We start from the raw sequence: 24,619 nt of genomic DNA, 5'->3' as shown, positions 1-24,619 counted from the left end.
AGTACCCACTAACGTTAAACATTTTGTTCTGGAGTTTAAGAATTACCTTGATGTTGGCTGCACAGCTGTGCTCCACTATAAATAGGTCAGCCCCATCCACAGCCAGACGGGTCATGGTGTACTTGAGCTCCTCAGAAGTCCGGCAGTGTCCCGGCAGGCAGGCCATCTACAAGAGAAGAGAACAGAATAGTTACACTGGTTTATTACTGTCTTGTATTTTTTACACAAATATAGAAAACCAGAAAACCAGCAGACTACAGATTCTCTAGTATGTCATTTCCATGCACGGGAAAGTGTCTAAGTGTTACCTTGGAGTCACACACACGGCGGTCCACCCCATGCTGGCAGATGACGGAGGGCTTGGGCTGTTCCAGCTGGAACTCCCGGGAGAAGACGTGAAACATGTATGTCTCGCCCCACTCCATCACACTGGCCAGCTGAGGAACAACACATTCATTAGATATACACACAGACACACAGAGAGAGAACAGCAGTGTAGACAGACCTGTGGCATGGTGACTCTCCCAGTGAGGGCCCCGGCTTGCATGTCTATGAGCCAGGCGTACTCCAGGGTGTCTGTGCCTAGAGGCAGGCCCTGGGCTGAGAACATGGCGTGGGCACGCATCTGCAGACCAGACAGACTCAGGTGGCCGTCCCGCAGAACACCATCAGATGTGGGCCGCTGTGTGGATACAGGTAATAATTAGGGCTGTCAAAGTTAACGTCTTAACGCATTAATCACATCTCCATTTCTTCACCATACGCTTAAGCGGACGCGTTTCCACATAAAACCTTTTAAGTGCAACACACAACACGCTCTGTGCTGCTTACAGTGTGCACTCCATCTCTGTAGCGCTTTCTATCTCTACTGTGGTGCTTAAACATCCACTATGCACACAGCTTTGAGCAACCATTTGAAGAAAACTTACAGAAAGTTCAACCATAAATACATTCCTAGGCCTCTCTTTAGATAACAGGAAAAGCATATTTTAGCTAGCTAGCTAATCAAAATAATGTTTACAGTGCCATGGCTGATTCAACTCTAATTTCCCACAATGATTTTGAGCAGAACAGGATATCCATTCCATTTAGCTAATGTTTTTGTTGTAGTTCTCAGGTCAAACTATTTAAGCAAATGGTCACACATTTTTAGTAGTAGCAGCTTGTGACTAGTTCATGTTGAAGAACATGGATAAGTAGCCTAGGTTAGATCTAATAGATGTTTTATATATTACATGAACTCAGACCTGGCTGATCTGTTGTTATTGTCTTCTGTGGAATTGATAACATTGTTGGACAGGTTTAAAACCTTATTTTTTCCCTAAAGTCAACCCTGAATGTTTAACAACTTGTGTGTTCATGCAAGTGTTAAACTTCAAGAACAAGATGGAGTAGGCCTACTTAAACATTGGGAGCATTAATAGCTAGCTATATGCTGTGGTGTAAAGTACTTAATTAAAAATACTTTAAGGTACTGCTTAAGTAGTTTTTTGGGGTATCTGTACTTTACAATTTATATTTTTGCCAAACGTAACTTTTACTCCACTACATAACTAAAGAAAAGAATGTACTTTTTACTCCATACATTTTCATTGACACCTAAAAAGTACATGGACAGGAAAATGGTCCAATTCACACACTTATCAAGAGAACATCCCTGGTCATTCAACCCTACTGCCTCTGATCTGGCGGAATCACTAAACACAAATGCTTTCTTTGTAAATTATGTATGAGTGTTGGAGTGTGCCCCTGCTATCCGTCAATAAAGAAAATTGAGAAAATTGTCCCGTCTGGTTTGCTTAATATAAGAAATTTGAAATTATTTATACATTTACTTATATTTAAGTACATTTTGGCAATTCCATTTATTTTTGTTACTTAAGTATATTTAAAACCAAATACTTTTAGACTTTCACTCAAGTATTTTACTGGGTGACTTTTACTTGAGTCATTTTCTATTAAGGTATCTTTACTTCTTTCACCACTGGCTATATTGTAGGTCAGTGACTTTTGTGTTGTTTATGTTGAAAATACCATTAAACGGTTCTGATGAAGAGTATTTAGTGTTTATTTCCCTTACAATCAAAACAGATTGCCTATAAGTAGTTTTTGGCACATTTCAGCAAATTCAATAATTGTGAATAATGCCATTATTTCTATTCCTTATTTTAATCGCATTACAGTGCTAGTAATAATAATAAACTTGTTGGAGCCTAAAGACAGGTGGGATTAGCTTCCTATATGCATATACATGCATCACACAAACATCCAGACATTATGCATGCACATCTATCATACATCTATCACATGCATACAATCTTGTGAAAGCACAAAACAACCTCTTAGAATGGTTAGTTCCTACAGTTTGACAGTCAAATGGTAGTATTGTGCGATGTGCATTGCTAATAGGTAAAAAGTGTCTATTTGATTCTTTGCAATTCAAATCTTCAGCCAGTTGATCCACATTCACAGTACTCTCAAAACATTGAGCCACATACCCACAACAAAAATGTTGCAGTCTATTATTCTCAGCAGAACTCAGTTCTGCAGATAATTGCATGAAGGAAGAGATTACCAACCAGGGCATTTCAGGTAAATCTCTTAGCTCTGAGGCTCCAGTAATAAGCATACAATCATAAACCATGTTCTGAGCCATGTCTACATCAATCCAGTGCTTTTAAATCCTTGTCAACATGAACAAGTGCACCCCTTGAAGTGAAATGTGAGGGCTCTTGTATGAATGTATCACTAAAGCTCCTTTCCTTTCAATTATGATTGACTCACCTGGTAGTTGTCACTGATGAATATGTGAGCCGGTGAGAGCACAAGCTGGAGCATGGTCTCTTTGTAGCCCTTTTTCATCTCAAAACACAGCTTCTCTAGGAACCCCGAGGGGGCTTCAGGACTGTCGCTGCCGCAGTGCTGTCCAGACACACGTGGAGAGAGAGAGTTAGAAGAATGTCTGGGTTAAGGGGTATCTCCAGCACTGGTACAACTGGTACAAAGTGGTGCTGATAGACAACATAATGTGTTAGTTGCTGATAAAGATGGCTGGTTGTTGCAGGGGTAGGTGGGGATGGACTTACCATGGGCAGGCGTCCGTGCACCTTGTAGAGGTTGATGAGGACAGTGATTTCCCAGGGGCGCAGGGCCAGGGGGTGGAGAGTGGCACCATCCCTCCCATCATCGTCCAGGCCCAGTGGAGACCAACCCAGGGTGGAGGAGGTGGACAGGGAGGACAGCACAGGGCTGGACACCGTCTCCTCAAAGTCTGTGTACATGTCGTCCTCACCAAAGTAGTTCTCCTACAGAAGGGGGAGAGGGATGTGTGGAGGGTTAAATCTTGTGACATTTTCTAACTAAAGGGCTGAATCCTTGATTTGAAGAATGTACAATTCACTCAAATGCTTTCCTCAAATCTTGCATTTACCCTCCCTAGGGGGTTTCTGGATGTCTATGAGTCTGCACAGTTTCCTGTGCTGTATGTTGTCTCCCTGACTGTACCTTGATGGAGACGAGGGCCTTGAGCAGGGGCCCGTAAAGGATGATCTGGGAATCGGGGGACATCTCTATCTCCACATGGAGCCTGTCAGGGGGCAGCTCAGAGGGATCTGTGGTCACCCTGCTGTTGTGGGCAGAGCTGCGAGGTGGTGGCGGGTGGGGCACAGACGAGTGCTCAGGGGGGCGCAAGGACGACAACATGGCATCCTCCATCTCCGACACTGCAGGGACAGAGGAACACTCACGTAGAAGTACAGAGCAGGAACATATAAACGCAAATGAAGTTAAACATCTTAGGAATCTGCTCACAGGACTGCTTGAGCTGTTTGTCTGCCTTCTGGGGGTAGATGGGGTGCCAGGTGTAATCAATGATGAGCAGGAAGTTTGGGACGGTCCAACAGTCCACCCAGCCAGCTCTGAAGCACAAGGAACAAATGGCATAGTGAAATGGTAATTACATAGTAATAATTATTTACTTGTTTATTTCTTTGGGATACAGTGAAGCAAGCACCACAAAGGGCTGTGGTTGACATGAAATTTTGTCAGACGGTTATTGTATCACAGTAATTGACCGTTAATTAACATAAAGGCATTTAGCATCTCCAGGCCTCCACGCATACAAGCTGCATGCACGGCTTTGGAACATCTACATAAAAAAAAAAACTATTATAAATCAATTGAATATACACCATCACAATAACGCCATTATTTATTTTAGGTCTAAAGAAAATGTATTTCAGAAGAACAGAAAATGAGTTGGCCTACGGTATGTTATCTGGCTATGTGCCATCCCATAGGCTGTTGGTTTGTTCATTTAGCAGACAAGTCCCATGCCATTATTTTATAGGGTGAGTATTGTCAAAGTGAGACACTTTCTAAAAATGTGCTTTCCCGGAACACCTTACATAATCATCCCATTGTCTTAACCACCAACATGACACCATTCTAAATAGCTTAAGAACTCTACTGCACTATACAAAATAAAATAAAAAAATATTAAAAACAGGATGGATGACTTCTTCAAACACAAATTGTCCTGAGACCACTGTCAGTCAATACTAATATACTAATATTTTCATACTATTTAAAAAAAAATCCCTATTACTATGCTATTCAAAATCAAATACAATTTCACTAATTGTAGGTTAAATCTGAATTTGTTTAAATTTAGGCTAATATTGTCATGTCTTATTATGTCTGTTCCTGTCCTTTCTCTTCACTCTGTCTCTCTCTGCTGGTCTTATTAGGTTACCTTCTCTTTCTCTCCTTCTCCAGCTGTTCCTCATCTCCCCTAACTAGCTCATTCACCCTTTCCCCACCTGTTCCCTTTTTTCCCTCTGATTAGGTCTCTATTTCTCTCTCTGTTCCTGCTACTTTCGGTGTCAGATTCTCGTTTGTGTTTCTCATGCCAGAAGCAAGCTATCGTCTCGTTTGCTTCCACCTAGTCCTATCCTGTCGGAGTCTGCCTGGCAGGTGCATCCTGCACTCTACTATCTTTTGTTTGCACCGTGTCCAGTTCATCATATGCTACGTGTGATCAGCTACCACCGTTCCTCTGTGACCCGCACCGACCCAGAGCGACCTGCAGCCTGTCGCCGCTACCCAGCTATTCATCAGAGGGACTTTATGTTTCATTTGTCACCCTCTCTGCGGGTATTCTATTGTGCCATTGACAACGTCGGAAGAGGATCTATGCCATTCCTGTTTTTTCATTAAAAGAACTCTGTTTCTGTTAAAACCGCTTTTGGGTCTTCACTCAAGTACATAACAAATATACCAAAGATACTATCATAATCAGTATTTGTTTATAAAACATTTTCTGCCATGTGTAATTTGCAGTAGGCTATGTATTGTATAAAGGCACAATCATTATTTTAATTCAGGTTTTTTTTTGGGCTTGGGCTCATATATAGGCCTATATTTATGCACAAGATCTAATATGCATATGGGTGGTTTGAATTAATCATCACCTTAGAAAGCACTGTCCATTTCGTTGTTAGGCTTTGAAACAACATCCACAACAACCGTGTTTTTCACTGTTTCAACCTGTTGTTCAACTTCTTTCTTCAAATTCATCAATCACAGTGAGGTGAGATTTAAAAGAACATACTGTTTTGATAAGTGTTTAATGTGATTTTCAATTGCATTTGCATTGCTGTCAGAGTGGTTAGAGGGACAATAGAGCCCTGAGTATGAGGCCATTAGCACTCTGAGGATTGTTAGCGAGTTGGGTACCAGTAATGCGTATCCAAAGTACATAAGAGATTACTGTGTTTAATGTGGTCATGACTTCCGACTGTTGGTGTCGTGGTAATACAATCATCCACAACAGCCCTAGCAACTCTACCACACAGTTTCCTAGTAAATGGTGGCTAAATACTGGTGGAATACCATTAATTAAAGTGTTAGTGGGTCTGACTCACTCTGCGTGGGTGATGTTCCTCCAGCCGGACTTGTTGAGTTTGGGTGGGCCGCCATGGCTCTGGCCCTGGCTCTCCCCAGGCATGCACATGTCAGGTGGCAACTTGCTATTCTGGTAGTCCTTGGCCAGGGTGAGCAGTGGGTACCTGCTGGGGTGGCAGTCTGGCAGGGAGAGCCGCAAGTCTGTGTCTTCAGCCTGGGATTAACAGAGACACAGACTTATACGTGCCCACACCGGGAAGTACTGTAAGGGTACTCCTTACATGAAATGATCTTGAAATCATGAAAAATTCCATCTGCTATTAGCTACTGTACTCACCCTCAGACAGAACCTTGTATTGCAGGTGGTAGGGACATACTCATTAAAAGGCAACGTGAAATCAATGTTCAAAGTCTCCCCACAAGCAGCCAGATACACTGAAAGACAAAGGTTTATACAAAATCAGTAAAACGTTAATAATTTCGATTCTTATGTGCATCAAAAGTGCAGGCAAATTGAATATGTTCACTACATACAATGTTAAGTTCACTCCTTGCGAATTCTTGAGTTAGTTCATCATTCAATTCCAACAGCTGTCTCACCATTCTCCTGTTGCTTAGTGGAGCAGTCGATCCAGTTGTGCTGGTTGGCAGCCCAGAGCATCTCAAACTGGTGGAAGACAACCTTGAACTTCCAGGCGTAAGGGACAAAAGAGTAGATATCCGGGGCACCGTCACTGGCCCAGTCCCCGATCAGGTCTAGAGACGGACAAGAGCCAACCAAAGTGTCTACATTCAGCAGCGTTTGATTCAGTACAATATGTGTACATCAAATGTCTATAGTGCAATTCCATGCCAAATAAGCCCGCAATTTTCATTCTTAATTGGGAGGAAGATTGTTTTGACATGGTTTTTACATTTGTATCAACAAAAAAATGTCATGATGAAAGTGGCCATTTTATTCCCTTTTTAGACCTGGACATACCTACTGTAAGACCCTATGCTCTGTAAACCGTGCATCTTGGTGTCATTATAGTCCTTATAGTGTGCTCTAAAATATGGAGTTATTATAACATGAATTTATCCAACATAACATATTTTATTACTACCCTTGTAGATTTAGCTTATTTTAAGAAATTGTTTGTCGCAAAATACTCTACAAGTACATCACATTTCAGTGTATCCAGAGTATGCTCTTTCGTAATTCTGAAGGTATGATCAATTGATGAGCACCACCAACACAGTGAATGTGGAAAATGGATTCAAAAGGTAACTCCCTCTGCTGCTGACTTGCTGAATGTGCGATCCTAAAGGATGGCGGTGATTGGTTATTTACCTATACATTTGTATGTATAAAATGGGTAATATCAGAGAAACCTCTCCGCTAGACATTATTTGGGGTGTTTTTTCAGTCTCCCTACATATTTATGAGAGGATGTTTCAGACAAAATTATGCACTATGGCTGTATTTTAATTTTTTCGCGCCTGCAGAATTCATCCAATGTCGTCATTGGTTGACTGAACCTGCTCTCTTCCTAGAGCTGGCCGCCAAAACAAACTGAGCACTCCGCTTGGAGTTTAACAAAAGGCACCTAAAGGACTCTCAGACCATGAGAAACAAGATTCTCTAGTCTGATGAAACTCTTTGGCCTGAATTCCAAGCATCTCGTCTGGAGGAAATACCCCATCAGACCAGAGAATCTTGTTTCTCATGGTCTGAGCCTTTAGGTGCCTTTTGGAAAACGCCAAGCGGGCGGTCATGTGCCTTTACTGAGGAGTGCCTTCCATCTGGCCACTGTACCATAAAGGCCTGATTTTTAGAGTGCTGCAGAGATGGTTGTTCTTCTGGAATGTTTTCCCATCTCCACAGAAGAACTCTGAAGCTCTAGAGTGAGCATCGGGTTCTTGGTCACCTCCCTGACCAAGGCCTTTCTCCCCCGATTGCTCAGTTTTGCCGGGTGGCCAGCTCTTGGAAAAGTTTTGGTGGTTCCAAACAGCTTCCATTTAAGAATAATGGAAGCCAGTGTTCTGCCACTTCTTGGGGACCTTCAATGCTGAATACATGTTGTTGCTGACATGCACTGTCAACTGTGGGATCTTATTTAGACAGGTGTGTCTTTCCAAATCATGTCCAATCAATTGAATTAACCACAGGTTAATGAAGTTGTAGAAACATAAAGGATGATCAATGGGAACAGGATGCACCTGAGCTCAATTTCCAATCTCATAGCAAAAGGTCTGAATATGTATGTAATTAAGGTATGTTATTTTTAATACATTTTCAACAATTTCAAACAACCTGTTTTCACTTTGTCATTATGGGGTATTGTGTGTAGATTGAGGAAAAAATATAATTTAAGAATGTTTAAATAAGGCTGTAACGTAACCAAATGTGGAAAAAGTCAAATAGGTTTGAATACATTCCAAAGGCACTATACACACACACACTATTTGTTTTGTATATTTTCCTTTTATGTTCCCCTAGCCCTACCACCCCTTCCTTAATTGGATAAAACTATTGGACAACAACACTTGGGCTTCTACTTCCATGTTATACATACTACACACATTTTACGGACAAAATGTATTTTACTCCCATCAACCCTAATCTACCATTTTGTTAAAACAGGTACACTTGCCAACATTTGTTTAAACGATACCGCTAAAACAAATGATGCAGGGAGTTGGTGTAAGAATGAAGCTAGTTTATCCAAATACAATTCATGAATATCACAATGAATTGATAAAGAAGTCGAAGTCAGCACTTGATTGTTTTTTTAATAACACCATTATATACATATGTTCAAAAGCCAGTGGTGACCCATCATTCAGGGCAGAGCTCCACCTGTTGAGCAAAAACATTTTTTTCTAAACAGGTGGAGCTCTGCCTTGAATACTGGAATGGTGTATACACACACACACACACACACACACACACACACACACACACACACACACACACACACACACACACACTCACACACACACACACTACCAGTGAAAAGTTTGGGGACACACCTACTCAAAAAAGGTTTTGATTTTTACTATTTTCTACATTGTAGAATAATAGTGAAGACAAACTATGAAATAACACATGGAATCATTTAGTAGCCAAAAAAAGTGTTACATGTTTTATTCTTCAAAGTAGCCACCCTTTGCCTTGATGACAGCTTTGCACACTCTTGGCATTCTCTCAACCAGCTTCACCTGGAAAGCTTTCCAACAGTCTTAAAGGTGTTCCCGCATATGAAAAACAAATTATTGTCCCACTAAGCGCAAACCAGATTGGATAGCATGTCGCTGGAGAATGCTCTGGCAGTCATGGTGGTCAAGTGTGCCTTGAATACTAAATAAATCATTGACAGTGTCACCAGCAAGGCAGCCCCATACCATCACACCTCCTCCTCCATGCTTCACGGTGGGAACCACCGGGGCGGCAGGTAGCCTAGTGGTTAGAGCGTTGGACTAGTAACCGAAAGGTTGCAAGATTGAATCCCCGAGCTGACAAGGTAAAAATCTGTCGTTCTGCCCCTGAACAAGGGAGTTAACCCACTGTTCCTAGGCAGTCATTGTAAATAAGAATTTGTTTTTAACTGACTTAGTTAAATAAAGGTTTAAAGTTGTTTTTTTTTAACACACGAGATCATCCACTCATCTACAATGGTGGTTGGAACCAAAAATCTCAAATCTGGACTCATCAGACCAAAGGTCAGATTTAAACCTAATATCCATTGCACATGTTTCTTGGCCCAAGCAAGTTTCTTCTCCTTATTGGTGTCCTTTAGTAGTGGTTTCTTTGCAATCTGACCATGAAGGCCAGATTTCAAGCAGTATCCTCTGAACAGTTGATGTTGAGATGTGTCTGTTACTTGAACCCCGTGAAGCATTTATTTGGGTTGCATATTCTGAGGCTGGTAACTCTAATGAACTTATCCTCTACAGCTGAGGTAACTCTGGTTCTTCCTTTCCTGTGGCAGTCCTTATGAGAGCCAGTTTCATCAAAGCGCTTGATGGTTTTTACGACTGCACTTGAAGAAACTTTCAAAGTGCTTGACATTTTTCCGGGTTGACTGACCATGTCTTAAAGGAATGATGGACTGTCGTCTCTCTTTGTTTATTTGAGCTGTTCTTGCCCTAATATGGACTTGGTCTTTACCAAAAAGGGATATCTTCTGTATACCACCCCTACCTTGTCACAACACAACAGATTGGCACAAACGTACTAGGGAAAGAAATTCCACAAATTAACTTGTAACAAGGCACACCTGTTAATTGAAATGCAATGCAGTGACTACCTCATGAAGCTGGTTGAGAGAATGCCAAGAGTGTGCAAAGCTGTCATCAAGGCAAAGGGTGGCTACTTTGAAGAATGTCAAATATTTTTTGATTTAACACTTTTTTGGTTACTAAATGATTTCATGTGTTATTTCATAGTTTAGGTATTCACTATAATTCTACAATGTAGAAAATAGTTGATATTGCGAGGGTTAATTTATTTGCGCAATGCACTGTCAATGTGTCAGTATATTGTGTATGTAAGTAAATCCTCATGATTGTATTTTCCTTCCTTTTTAGACCACATAGGCCTAATCACTAATCACTGATGTGATCTTCCTTTCTGGGTTGGCGCCCCAGTTTGTGTGCCGGGGGGCTAGGGTCAGTTTGTTATATCTGGAGTACTTCTCCTGTCCTATTCGGTGTCCTGTGTGAATTTAAGTGTGCTCTCTCTAATTCTCTCTTTCTTTCTCTCTCTCGGAGGACCTGAGCCCTAGGACCAGGCCTCAGGACTACCTGACATGATGACTCCTTGCTGTCCCCAGTCCACCTGGCCGTGCTGCTGCTCCAGTTTCAACTGTTCTGCCTTATTATTATTGGGCCATGCTGGTCATTTATGAACATTTGAACATCTTGGCCATGTTCTGTTATAATCTCCACCCGGCACAGCCAGAAGAGGACTGGCCACCCCACATAGCCTGGTTCCTCTCTAGGTTTCTTCCTAGGTTTTGGCTTTTCTCTGGAGTTTTTCCTAGTCACCGTGCTTCTACACCTGCATTGCTTGCTGTTTGGGGTTTTAGGCTGGGTTTCTGTACAGCACTTTGAGATATCAGCTGATGTACGAAGGGCTATATAAATAAATTTGATTGAATAGTCTATGATTTGGGTGACTGGAGTCTTTAACAATTTTTTGGGCCTTCCTCTGATCCCGCCTATTATTTAGGTTCTGGATGGCAGGAAGCTTGGCCCCAGTGATGTACTGGCCTTTACCCACTATCCTCTGTAGCGCCTTACGGTCAGATGCCGAGCAGTTGCCATACCAGGCAGTGATGCAACCGATCAAGATGTTCTCGATGGTGCAGCTGTAGAAACTTTGAAAATCTGGAGACCCATGCCAATTCTTTTCAGTCTCCTGAGGGCGAAAATGTGTTGTCGTGCCCTATTCACAACTGTCTTGTTGTGTCTGGACCATGATTGTTTGTTGGTGATGTGGACACCAAGGAATTTGAAACTCTCGACCCACTCCACTACAGCCCTGTCGATGTTAATGGGGGGCCTGTTTGGCCCGCCTTTTCCTTTAGTCCACGATAAAAAACGTTGTCTTTCTCACATTGAGGGAGGGGTTGTTGTCCTGGCACCACACTGCAAGGTCTCTGACCTCCTCCAAATAGGCTGTCTCATCGTTGTCTGTGAACAGGCCTACCACTGTTGGGTCGTCAGCAAACTTAATGGTGGTGTTGGAGTCGTGTTTGGCCACGCAGTCGTGGATGAACAGGGAGTACAGGAGGAGACTAAGCACGCACCCTAGAAGGGCCCCAGTGTTGAGGATCAGCGTGGCAGATGTGTATTTGCCCACCCTACCACCTGGGGGCCGGCCCTTCAGGAAGTCCAGGATCCAGCTACAGAGGGAGGTGTTTAAGTCCCAGGGTCCTTATCTTAGTGATGAGATTTTTGGGCACTATGGTGTTGAACACTGAGCTGTAGTCAATGAACAGCATTCTCACATAGGTGTTCCTTTTTCCGGGTGGGAAAGGGCAATGAGGGCGATTTGAGATTACGTCATCTGTTGGGGCAGTATGCGAATTGGAATGGGTCTAGGGTTTCCGTGATGATGGTGTTGATGTGAGCCATGTTGATGTTAGCCATGACCAGCCTTTCAAAGCACCTCATGGCTACCGATGTGAGTGCTTCGAGGAGGTAATCATTTAGGGATGTTACCTTCGCTTCCTTGGGCACAGGGACTATGGTGGTCTGTTTGAAACATGCAGCTATTACAGTGAAGACACTTGCCAATTGGTCCGCACATGCTTTGAGTACATGTGCTGGTAATCCGTCTGGCCTCACAGCTTTGTGAATGTTGACTTGTTTAAAAGTCTTGCTCACATCGGCTACCGAGAGCGTGATCACACAGTCATCCAGAACAGCTGGTGCTCTCATGCATGCTTCAGTGTTGCTTGCCTTGAAGCGAGCATAAAAAGGTATTAGTAGGCTGGTAGGCTCGCGTCACTGGGCAGCTCACAGCTGGGTTTCCCTTTGTAGCCCGTAATAGTTTGCAAGCCCTGCGACATCCGACAAGCGTCAGAGCCGGTGTAGTAGGATTCAGTCTTAGTCCTCTCTAGTGCAATTAATGTATTGTTTGACGTTGTGTTGTGGCTTTGCTGGCATGCATTAAAAAAACATTTGTTTGCCCCACCAAGATTTAACATGCTAAAATCACCACTGACAACAGCAGGCAATATATACACCACAATGTTGGTTGAATGTTCCAGGCAAGTTCCAGAATCTTCTTCAGATAGTTAACCTATTCTTGTGTTGGGTAATGGCAGCTGTTTTTAGCAAGCTTTGGGTATGTTGGGTTTGGGGGGGCTTTGACTCTGGCTCCTTGTAGAGAACCGTCTGGTCCTTTCTGCACTCCACAACCAGGTGGACAAGCCTCTCGTACACTTTCTTCACCGCACACTGCTTCGACCTCTTTTAGAAGATTTGTGTATACTGCAAGTCTCCTGGAAAGACATGAAGACTGATCATGAGGATGTGTAACCATACAATAGACGATGTTCGTCTGTAAACAAATAAGGGCACAGTAGACTGGTATGCATTTTGCTTGACTTGTAGGCAGTCTAGCTGTGTATAAGCAACTACAGTTGTGCTGTTGAGTAGACAAGCTAGAAGAGTATACCAACAGCCCCTCTCCCGCCTGCCACAGAACTGACTGCAAGGATAAGAAAAGTTTGAGAAGCACTTATTTTGTAGACAGTTTAGTGTATTGGTGATATTGTTTTCTCAAGAGGGTATTGTGCTTTTATAAATACCTTTGGCTGTCCTGGCTGGTTTCAAAGTAAGATGATGTTGATCTTGAGTTTATTCCAGGCCGAAAGCTTTAATCTAAATGGGTCTACAGGTTCTGTACTACTAAAGCTGGTGTCAATCTTATTGTCATCAGTAGCAAGGTTAGTGGGTAGGACACTCAGTAGTCAGTGATTAACCAACATTTTACTACTTTTCCCCCATCAATACACACGCAAAGCAACGAACTACATCCACCCACCCCCCTCACGTCAATAGATCATGCATACTAACCTTTACACACCCACCCCCAACAGACACCAGTCAGTCAACCAGTCAGTCAAGTCCTGCATGAACAATAATACAGAGAACTACAGTAGAAGTTGTAGCCTCATTGTAAACACACCAACTATGACAACAAGACATGGACCAAGTTTATGCCTAGCTCCAGTATATTTATTTGCTCATCATGGAGTCATGGAAAGATTTAAGTCAGATTTGAGGAGACTTACACTAGCTCCTGGTGCTGATATCTTTGCAGATGTTGATGGGATCGGACTCTAAATAGAACATAGTCAAGTCAGGCTCTGTGGAAGTTCTTTATCTAGCTAATGGTTCACTTACCTAACCTAAGGAAGCTGACATTATCTTACAACGTTAAATCACATTGCCAGATAGCAGCTGCCTAATTACATTGATATGCATTGGAATGTTTGGCCAATGTATTATGAAAGCTAGCTAGATGTTGGTTTAGATAAACAAATTCGTTTGCTATCCAGTTAGCTTGGTAACATTAGCTGCGTTACCTCAGCTTGACTTCTTTTCACGGGTGATGTTGGGCTGATCAGTTAGCTCCCTCTTTGAAGTGAAGGGGAAAATCGATAGAATAGCATCACTTTTCAACATTCGACGACATGGCAACCCCATTAGTTGAGACTTCAGATCCGTCAGAAATCCTCTGGCTGAAAGTGCTGGCTACAAAACAGACATTTCTATATTTCTCACACCTCCACGGGCGGTCCTGGACATTCTGAAATCACTAGGAATTCTGGAGATTGTGGATTGCTTTACAACCAGGCAATGTAGCTGGCCCGTTTCTACCCGTGAGATGCAAAAGCGCTTGTATTTGCGTGTAGTGAGGAAATAAATGTTTATTATTAATAAATATTAATGGAGCTAGTACCTTCGGAAAGTATTCAGACCACTTGACTTATTCCACATTTTATTACGCAGCAGCCTTATTCTAAAATGTATTTTTTTAAATAAATCTCATTAATCTACACACAATACCCCATAATGACAAAGCACAAACAGGTTTTTAGAACTTTTTGCAAATGTATAAATATCACATTTCCATAAGTATTCAGACCCTTCACTCAGTACTTTGTTGAAGCACCTCTGGCAGCAGTTACAGCATTGAGTCTTCTTGAGTATGACGCCACAAGCTTGGTACACCTGTATTTGGGGTGTTTCTCCCATTCTTCTCTTCAGATCCTGAAGCTCTGTCAGGTTGGATGGGAAGCGTTGCTGCACAGCTTTTTTCAGGTCTCTCCAGAGATGTTCGATCGGGTTCAAGTCCGGGCTCTTGCTGGGTCACTCAAGTGCATTCAGAGACTTGTCCCAAAGCAACTCCTGTGTGGTCTTGGCTGAGAGCTTAGGGTTGTCTAAGTCGAAGGTCTCTGGAGCAGGTTTTCATGAAGGATTTCTTTGTACTTTGTGCTCTGTTCATCTTAACCTCGATCCTGACTCGTCTCCCAGTCCCTGCCGCTGAAAAACATCCCCACAGCATGATGCTGCCACCCATGCTTCACCGTAGGGATGGTGCCTGGTTTCCTCCAGACGTGATGCTTGGCATTCAGGTCTTAAGGTGCCTTTTGGCAAACTCCAAGAGGGCTGTCATGTGCCTTTTACTGAGGAGTGGCTTCCGTCTGGCCACTCTAGCTTAAAGGCCTGATTGATGGAGTGCTGCAGAGATAAAATCTCCACAGAGGAACTACAGAGCTCTGTCAGAGGGACCATCCGTTTCTTGATCACCTTCCTGACCAAGGCCCTTCTCCCGAGTGTTCAGTTTGGCCAGGCGGCCAGCTCTAGGAAGACTTTTGGTGGTTCCAAACTTCTTCCATTTAAGAATGATGAAGGCCACTGTGTTTTGGGGGACCTTCAATGCTGCATAAATGTTTAAGTACACTTCCCCAGATCTGTGCCGACACAATCCTGTCTCAGAGCTCTACAGACAATTCCTTCCAAATCATGTCCAATCAATTTAATTTACCACAGGTGGACTCCAAGCAAGTTGTAGAAACATCTCAAGGAAGATCAATGGAATTAGGATGCACCTGAGCTCAATTTCAAGTCTCATAGCAAAGAATCTGAATACTTATGTATTAAAACAAAAAACAGAACTTATTTACATCTAAACATTTCCAAAAAAACATTTTTCGGCTTTGTCATTATGGGGTAGTGTGTGTAGATTTCTGAGGAAAATGTTTTATTTAATATATTTTAGAATAAGGCTGTAACGTAACAACATGTGGAAAAAGTCAAGGGGTCTGAATACCTATAGGTAGCCTAGTGGGGCGGCAGACAGCGTAGTGGTTAGAGTGTTGGGCCAGTAACCGAAAGGTTGCTAGATCGAATTCCTGAGCTGTTAAGGTAAAAATCTGTCATTCTACCCCTGAACAAGGCAGTTAACCCACTGTTCCTAGACCGTCATTGTAAATAAGAATTTGTTCTTAACTAACTTGCTTAGTTAAAAAAAAAAAGGCACTGTATATAGTGAAATTAAGCACCGGTGAAATTTGCCTTTAAAAGCCCACTCTGGAAATGTTACGTGTGTGAAGAGTATATTGTTACAAACATTATGTCTAAAGATAAGCTAAATCCAAAAAGGGCCATTTTGATAGATTGATATTTTAAATATTGAATAAATTAAAGTCCGAATTTTTATTTCAGAATCTAGACATACTCCACATTTGAGAGAACAATAAGACCAAGATGTCTGTATCCTGTACGGTTCACAGATCATAGGGTCTTACAGGAGGCATGTATAGCTCTAAAAATAGTATAAAATGGCCACTTAGTGATACAAATGTAAAAAGCATGTCAAAAATCCTTGTTCACAAAGAAGTAACTATGTGAGAATTGCCAGAAAAATCTCAGATACCACAAATATTTTCGGACTAAGCTGGTGTGGAATCGCCCTATAAACAGATTGAGAGAAGGTCTTACCAGTGAAGAAGTTTTTCTGGGCATAAATAAAGTGATAGGTGGCCTTGTACACCTCTATCTCACAGTTCCAGGACTGGGGCATGTTCCACACACTGGGATAGCTGGCAATCACATGGAACTAAGGGGAGAAGTGTCAGAGGCAACAATCATGTCAACACGCTTTCATGTTCACCAGGAGGTGCACTAACACACCTGATTTAACTCATCAAGGGCTTGGTAATTCATTTGTACACAGTTGTTTTGATTCAATCACTCATTAAAAAAATGTGTAATGGAAACTCTGGATATGGCTTGTGGCTAAATAGAACCCCTGCAGATTCCTACTGTGCTGTACTTACGGCCAGCATCTCAGCCTCCAGCAGAGTCCTGTACTGCATGCTGGTGGTGGTGTCTACATGGAGCAACTGGCCTTTGATGGTGGGAGAGTAGCCTGGGGAGAAAGGATCAAACAAATGCTCACAGCTGAAGTTTGGTGATGGTAATATTGTCATGATTAATGCATGATTTCATGGCATCGCACCGGCATCTTACCCTGTAACCATAGACACAGACATCCACTTTCTTCTAACCTCAGTTCTTTCTCACTGTCCACTCACCAGTCTCCCCCACAGTCATGGGGATGTTCACTTCCAGATAAGAGCCTGCTCCAACATTCACATGTATGGCATTGGTTTCCTAAGAGCAGGAAAATCATTAGATCACATATTTAGAGAAACACATGATCCCATTGTGAAATGGATTATAACAGTTTAGAGCTATTTAGATCTGTCATTATCTAATACTAACAAAAAAAGAGACAGAATAGAAGAGGAGAGAAACAGAGAGTGAGAAGCCTGCTCTCCTGGTACCCTGTTTTTGGTGAAGAGCAGGTCTATGGTGGCGTCTGCGATAATGTTCATGCGGAGTTCAAAGGCCAGAATCTGTCTGGGTTTGCCGGGCTGAGCCACCTCCGTAACACCCATGGACTGGTAGTCTGCTGGTAGGAAGAACTTCCACAGGCAATCCCTGCATACAGAAATATAACCCTTAGTCATTCTATTTTTATGGTCTCTGCACACAGGAGAGAATGCTGAGTGTGCGTACGTGTGTACGTGTACCTCTGCCTGTCCGCCCAGGGCCCGTAGTTGAAGTCAGTTCCTTTCCCACAGACTATGTCCAGACCCCAGCATGGAGGCAGATCCTGCAGTTTGGTTCCTTCTCCACATAGCTCTGGATCCCCACTCTCCTGCTCCTCTGGGACCAGGCCTGATAACACACACACACACAAACATAAATAGTTATTCCAAAACACAAGAACATTCATGAAACCATGTCAAACCCAAATCCATGTAGAAACAGTGCCAATACATCCATATCTTACACGATTCATCATGACCAGAGTTCTACATACTATGGTCGTACCTGGTTCATCCTGGTAATAGTAGATGTCCACATCATTGGACTGCATGACCACAAACCCTTCTCCCATCAGTCTGGGCGGCCTATAGAGGAGAACACAGAATCTCAGAATACTGCTATACCACTATTAACGTGGCTCCTAAGATGTTAAACACTTCTCGTTTTGCATGCTCATGTAATGGGCTCAGGGATTAACTGTTTGGGATTAGATCGAAGGTCAACTCACTCATCGTTTTGCATGCCCAGGTAGCGTGGGCTGGGTACTAGCATGACACGAACATTCTCCAGAGAGCCCTTGACAATGTGCATGTACTGGTCTAGGTGGCTGGACGGGGGCTTGGTGGCGTAAGTCAGAAAGGCATCCTCAAAGTTCACACATATCGTCTGGGGGAGGTGGTGGTTCCCGAATGCCAAGCGACCCTGGAGAAATACACAGAGGTGATGATGAGAATTATACATATGTGCACTTTCATAGAACCTAAACATTGACTTGTGTGTGGGAGTGATGTCGCTAAGCTAAAGGCAACTCACAGTGCTGATGTTGACTTTGATGACTGGGATGAGGGATCTCCAAGATGACGATGGGTCTGGAGTCTCTCCTTTGATGTTAACACTGTCCAGGGTCTTTTCTTGTTCCTCTCTTTCCCTTTCCTCGTCTTTTTTGGGTGGTACGAGGGTGCGGTCCAACCCAAAGGTCTCCTCTAGACGTGCATAGAGGTCTGTCCGGTTGTAAACGTGGAACTCAAATCCATTTACGGTCACGTAGAGCCTGGTCTCAGCTTTGGGGTCTGGAGAAGACAAGAAAAAGGTCATCTGTAACTTTGGTCAAGAATGGTCAAGAATCATGGAGAAGAGTACTCCTGAGTACAAGCTATTTGAGTTTCCTGTGGCATCCCGTCACTCCTACACCTACAGACTTGTTATCCAAATCCAAACCATTATGTCTCTCCTACAGTCCACTCACCATGCTGTTTCTGCTTAGGGTTATACATTTTCCACCAACGGAATATAAAGAAACCATCTTGTATTCTGTAACACAAAATACATTAAGTATAATAAAATAGTATTAGAATATAAGCACGTATTATATAGAAAGCAGAACACATAACAGAATAGTGTAAAAGTAAGCACCTGATGGACATGTCTTTGTTGATGAAGTACACATCCCTGAACATGACCTTCCCCGACAGCACCGAGAAAGAGAAGGAGCCTGTGGAGAGAAAGGACAGACAGTGATGCTAAAACTCAGCCGAGTAAATCAGATTAACAACGCGTTTCAGACACGCTAACAGATTATTCACACTGAATTCCATATATTAGGTCAACTGAGGGGCCAAGTCAATCAATCCCTATCCTAGTCTGCTGTTCCCACATGCTTCAAGAGGGCCACCATTGTTCCTGTTCCCAAGAAAGCTAAGGTAACTGAGCTAAACGACTATCGCCCCATAGCACTCACTTCCGTCATCATGAAGTGCTTTGAGAGACTAGTCAAGGACCATATAACCTCCACCCTACCTGACACCCTAGACCCACTCCAATTTGCTTACCGCCCCAATAGGTCCACAGACAACACAATCGCAATCACACTGCCCTAACCCATCTGGACAAGAGGAATATCTAAGTAAGAATGCTGTTCATCGACTACAGCTCAGAATTTAACAACATAGTACCCTCCAAAATCGTCATTAAGCTCAAGATCCTGTGACTCGACTAGAGGTCGACCGATTAATCGGAATGGCCGATTAATTGGGGCCGATTTCAAGATTTCATGACAATCGGTAATTTGCGTTTTTGGACACAGATTATGGCCGATTACATTGCACTCCACGAGGAGACTGCGTGGCAGGCTGACTACCTGTTATGTGAGTGCAGCAAGGAGCCAAGGTAAGGTGCTAGCTAGCATTAAACTTATCTTATAAAAAACAATCAATCTTAACATAAATCACTAGTTAACTACACATGGCTGACGATATTAATAGTTTATCTAGCTTGTCCTGCGTTGCATATAATCGGTGCGGTGCCTGTTAATGTATCATCAAACAACGGTTTGACTTATTTGATCGTAGCTAGCTAGCTACATAGCCGTCTTTGTCTCAAAGACAATTGTGTAGTCTAGAGCGATTTTCTAGGTTAGCTAGCCAGCTATTGTCGTTCTTTTAACGTAACGTAATCAACACTGCTAGCTAACCAGCTAGCCCCCGAATAGCAGCACTGTAGAACCTATTACACTCAACGGAACGACTTGATTAGTGTAGTGTCAACAACGCAGCCACTGCCAGCTAGCCTACAAAGTCAACAACGCAGCCACTGCCAGCTAGCCTACTCCAGCAGTACTGTATCATTTCAATCATTTTAGTCAATAAGTCTTGCTACGTAAGCTTAACTTTCTGAACATTCGAGACGTGTAGTCCACTTGTCATTCCAATCTCCTTTGCATTAGCGTAGCCTCTTCTGTAGCCTGTCAACTATGTGTCTATCTATCCCTGTTCTCTCCTCTCTGCACAGACCATACAAACGCTCCACACCGCGTGGCCGCGGCCACCCTAATCTGGTGGTCCCAGCGCGCACGACCCACGTGAAGTTCCAGGTCTCCGGTAGCCTCTGGAACTGCCGATCTGCGGCCAACAAGGTAGAGTTCATCTCAGCCTATGCCTCCCTCCAGTCCCTCGACTTCTTGGCACTGACGGAAACATGGATCACCACAGATAACACTGATACTCCTACTGCTCTCTCTTCGTCCGCCCACGTGTTCTCGCACACCCCGAGAGCTTCTGGTCAGCGGGGTGGTGGCACCGGGATCCTCATCTCTCCCAAGTGGTCATTCTCTCTTTCTCCCCTTACCCATCTGTCTATCGCCTCCTTTGAATTCCATGCTGTCACAGTTACCAGCCCTTTCAAGCTTAACATCCTTATCATTTATCGCCCCCAGGTTCCTCGGAGAGTTCATCAATGAGCTTGATGCCTTGATAAGCTCCTTTCCTGAGGACGGCTCACCTCTCACAGTCCTGGGCGACTTTAACCTCCCCACGTCTACCTTTGACTCATTCCTCTCTGCCTCCTTCTTTCCACTCCTCTCCTCTTTTGACCTCACCCTCTCACCTTCCCCCTACTCACAAGGCAGGCAATACGCTCGACCTCATCTTTACTAGATGCTGTTCTTCCACTAACCTCATTGCAACTCCCCTCCAAGTCTCCGACCACTACCTTGTATCCTTTTCCCTCTCGCTCTCATCCAACACTTCCCACACTGCCCCTACTCGGATGGTATCGCGCCGTCCCAACCTTCGCTCTCTCTCCCCCGCTACTCTCTCCTCCTCCATCCTATCATCTCTTCCCTCTGCTCAAACCTTCTCCAACCTATCTCCTGATTCTGCATCCTCAACCCTCCTCTCTTCCCTTTCTGCATCCTTTGACTCTCTATGTCCCCTATCCTCCAGGCCGGCTCGGTCCTCCCCTCCCGCTCCGTGGCTCGGCGACTCATTGCGAGCTCACAGAACAGGGCTCCGGGCAGCCGAGCGGAAATGGAGGAAAACTCGCCTCCCTGCGGACCTGGCATCCTTTCACTCCCTCCTCTCTACATTTTCCTCCTCTGTCTCTGCTGCTAAAGCCACTTTCTACCACTCTAAATTCCAAGCATCTGCCTCTAACCCTAGGAAGCTCTTTGCCACCTTCTCCTCCCTCCTGAATCCTCCTCCCCCCTCCTCCCTCTCTGCAGATGACTTCGTCAACCATTTTGAAAAGAAGGTCGACGACATCCGATCCTCGTTTGCTAAGTCAAACGACACCGCTGGTTCTGCTCACACTGCCCTACCCTGTGCTCTGACCTCTTTCTCCCCTCTCTCTCCAGATGAAATCTCGCTTCTTGTGACGGCCGGCCGCCCAACAACCTGCCCGCTTGACCCCATCCCCTCCTCTCTTCTCCAGACCATTTCCGGAGACCTTCTCCCTTACCTCACCTCGCTCATCAACTCATCCCTGACCGCTGGCTACGTCCCTTCCGTCTTCAAGAGAGCGAGAGTTGCACCCCTTCTGAAAAAACCTACACTCGATCCCTCCGATGTCAACAACTACAGACCAGTATCCCTTCTTTCTTTTCTCTCCAAAACTCTTGAACGTGCCGTCCTTGGCCAGCTCTCCCGCTATCTCTCTCAGAATGACCTTCTTGATCCAAATCAGTCAGGTTTCAAGACTAGTCATTCAACTGAGACTGCTCTTCTCTGTATCACGGAGGCGCTCCGCACTGCTAAAGCTAACTCTCTCTCCTCTGCTCTCATCCTTCTAGACCTATCGGCTGCCTTCGATACTGTGAACCATCAGATCCTCCTCTCCACCCTCTCCGAGTTGGGCATCTCCGGCGCGGCCCACGCTTGGATTGCGTCCTACCTGACAGGTCGCTCCTACCAGGTGGCGTGGCGAGAATCTGTCTCCTCACCACGCGCTCTCACCACTGGTGTCCCCAGGGCTCTGTTCTAGGCCCTCTCCTATTCTCGCTATACACCAAGTCACTTGGCTCTGTCATAACCTAACATGGTCTCTCCTATCATTGCTATGCAGACGACACACAATTAATCTTCTCCTTTCCCCCTTCTGATGACCAGGTGGCGAATCGCATCTCTGCATGTCTGGCAGACATATCAGTGTGGATGACGGATCACCACCTCAAGCTGAACCTCGGCAAGACGGAGCTGCTCTTCCTCCCGGGGAAGGACTGCCCGTTCCATGATCTCGCCATCACGGTTGACAACTCCATTGTGTCCTCCTCCCAGAGCGCTAAGAACCTTGGCGTGATCCTGGACAACACCCTGTCGTTCTCAACTAACATCAAGGCGGTGGCCCGTTCCTGTAGGTTCATGCTCTACAACATCCGCAGAGTACGACCCTGCCTCACACAGGAAGCGGCGCAGGTCCTAATCCAGGCACTTGTCATCTCCCGTCTGGATTACTGCAACTCGCTGTTGGCTGGGCTCCCTGCCTGTGCCATTAAACCCCTACAACTCATCCAGAACGCCGCAGCCCGTCTGGTGTTCAACCTTCCCAAGTTCTCTCACGTCACCCCGCTCCTCCGCTCTCTCCACTGGCTTCCAGTTGAAGCTCGCATCCGCTACAAGACCATGGTGCTTGCCTACGGAGCTGTGAGGGGAACGGCACCGCAGTACCTCCAGGCTCTGATCAGGCCCTACACCCAAACAAGGGCACTGCGTTCATCCACCTCTGGCCTGCTCGCCTCCCTACCACTGAGGAAGTACAGTTCCCGCTCAGCCCAGTCAAAACTGTTCGCTGCTCTGGCCCCCCAATGGTGGAACAAACTCCCTCACGACGCCAGGACAGCGGAGTCAATCACCACCTTCCGGAGACACCTGAAACCCCACCTCTTCAAGGAATACCTAGAATAGGATAAGTAATCCTTCTCACCCCCCCCTTAAATGATTTAGATGCACTATTGTAAAGTGGCTGTTCCACTGGATGTCATAAGGTGAATTCACCAATTTGTAAGTCGCTCTGGATAAGAGCGTCTGCCAAATGACTTAAATGTAAATGTAATCATTGAATCACAGCCTACTTCACCGAACGGGTGATTTAACAAGCGCATTCGCGAAAAAGCACAGTCGTTGCACACCAATGTGTACCTAACCATAAACATCAATGCCTTTCTTAAAATCAATACACAAGTATATATTTTTAAACCTGTATATTTAGTTAATATTGCCTGCTAAAATGAATTTCTTTGAACTAGGGAAATTGTCTCACTTCCCTTGCGTTCTGTGAAAGCAGAGTCTGGGTTATTGCAGCAGTTTGGGCCGCCTGGCTCGTTGCGAACTGTGTGAAGACCATTTCTTCCTAACAAAGACCGTAATTAATTAGCCAGAATTGTACATATTTATGACATAACAGTGAAGGTTGTGCAATGTAACAGCAATATTTAGACTTATGGATGCCACCAGTTCGATAAAATATGGAAAGTTTCCGTATTTCACCGAAATAATAAACGTTTTGTTTTCGAAATGATAGTTCACGGATTTGACCATATTAATGACTTAAGGCTCGTATTTCTGTGTGTTATCATATTATAATTAAGTCTATGATTTGATAGAGCAGTCTGACTGAGCGGTGGTAGGCAGCAGCAGGCTCGTAAGCATTAATTCAAACAGCACTTTCGTGAATTTGCAAGCAGCTCTTCGCTGTGCTTCAAGCATTGCGCTGTTTATGACTTCAAGCCTATCAACTCCTGAGATTAGGCTGGCAATACTAAAGTACCTATTAGAACATCCAATAGTCAAAAGGTTTATGAAATACAAACGATATAGAGAGAAATAGTCCTATAATAACTACAACCTAAAACTTCTTACCTGGGAATATTGAAGACTCATGTTAAAAGGAACCACCAGCTTTCATATGTTCTGAGCAAGGAACTTAAAACGTTAGCTTTTTTACATGGGACATATTGCACTTTTACTTTATTCTCCAACACTTTGTTTTTGCATTATTTAAACCAAATTGAACATGTTTCATTATTTATTTGAGACTAAATTGATTTTATTGACGTATTATATTAAATTAAAATAAGTGTTAATTCAGTATTGTTGTAATTGTCATTATTACAAATATATATATAAAAATTGGCCGATTAATCGGTATCTGCATTTTTTGGTCCTCCAATTATCGGTATCGGCGTTGAAAGATCATAATCGGTCGACGTTTAGTCTCGACCCCGCCCTGCGCAACTGGGTCCTGAACTTTCTGACGGGACGACCCCAGGTGGTGAGGGTAGTAAACAACATCTCCACCCCGCTGATCCTCAACACTGGGGCCC

General features: G+C 44.0%; 1 protein-coding gene across 1 annotated transcript in view; it reads right to left on the bottom strand.

The window, feature by feature from the left end:
- LOC135508102 (bridge-like lipid transfer protein family member 1) overlaps positions 1-24,619 on the bottom strand; it is a 124,472-nt gene that overhangs the window by 83,148 nt on the left and 16,705 nt on the right. Inside the window, 20 exon segments of the mRNA XM_064928051.1 lie at positions 47-166; positions 309-437; positions 506-682; positions 2,785-2,922; positions 3,087-3,305; positions 3,505-3,722; positions 3,811-3,917; positions 5,925-6,118; positions 6,242-6,339; positions 6,505-6,660; positions 16,411-16,528; positions 16,749-16,840; positions 17,007-17,085; positions 17,259-17,415; positions 17,508-17,655; positions 17,812-17,891; positions 18,035-18,228; positions 18,340-18,596; positions 18,773-18,837; positions 18,940-19,018. Coding sequence (XP_064784123.1) covers positions 47-166; positions 309-437; positions 506-682; positions 2,785-2,922; positions 3,087-3,305; positions 3,505-3,722; positions 3,811-3,917; positions 5,925-6,118; positions 6,242-6,339; positions 6,505-6,660; positions 16,411-16,528; positions 16,749-16,840; positions 17,007-17,085; positions 17,259-17,415; positions 17,508-17,655; positions 17,812-17,891; positions 18,035-18,228; positions 18,340-18,596; positions 18,773-18,837; positions 18,940-19,018 — 2,825 coding nt within the window.

This window comes from Oncorhynchus masou, chromosome 21 (assembly GCF_036934945.1).
Source record: "Oncorhynchus masou masou isolate Uvic2021 chromosome 21, UVic_Omas_1.1, whole genome shotgun sequence".
Lineage (NCBI taxonomy): Eukaryota > Metazoa > Chordata > Actinopteri > Salmoniformes > Salmonidae > Oncorhynchus > Oncorhynchus masou.
This window is presented reverse-complemented; position numbering and strand designations above follow the sequence as displayed.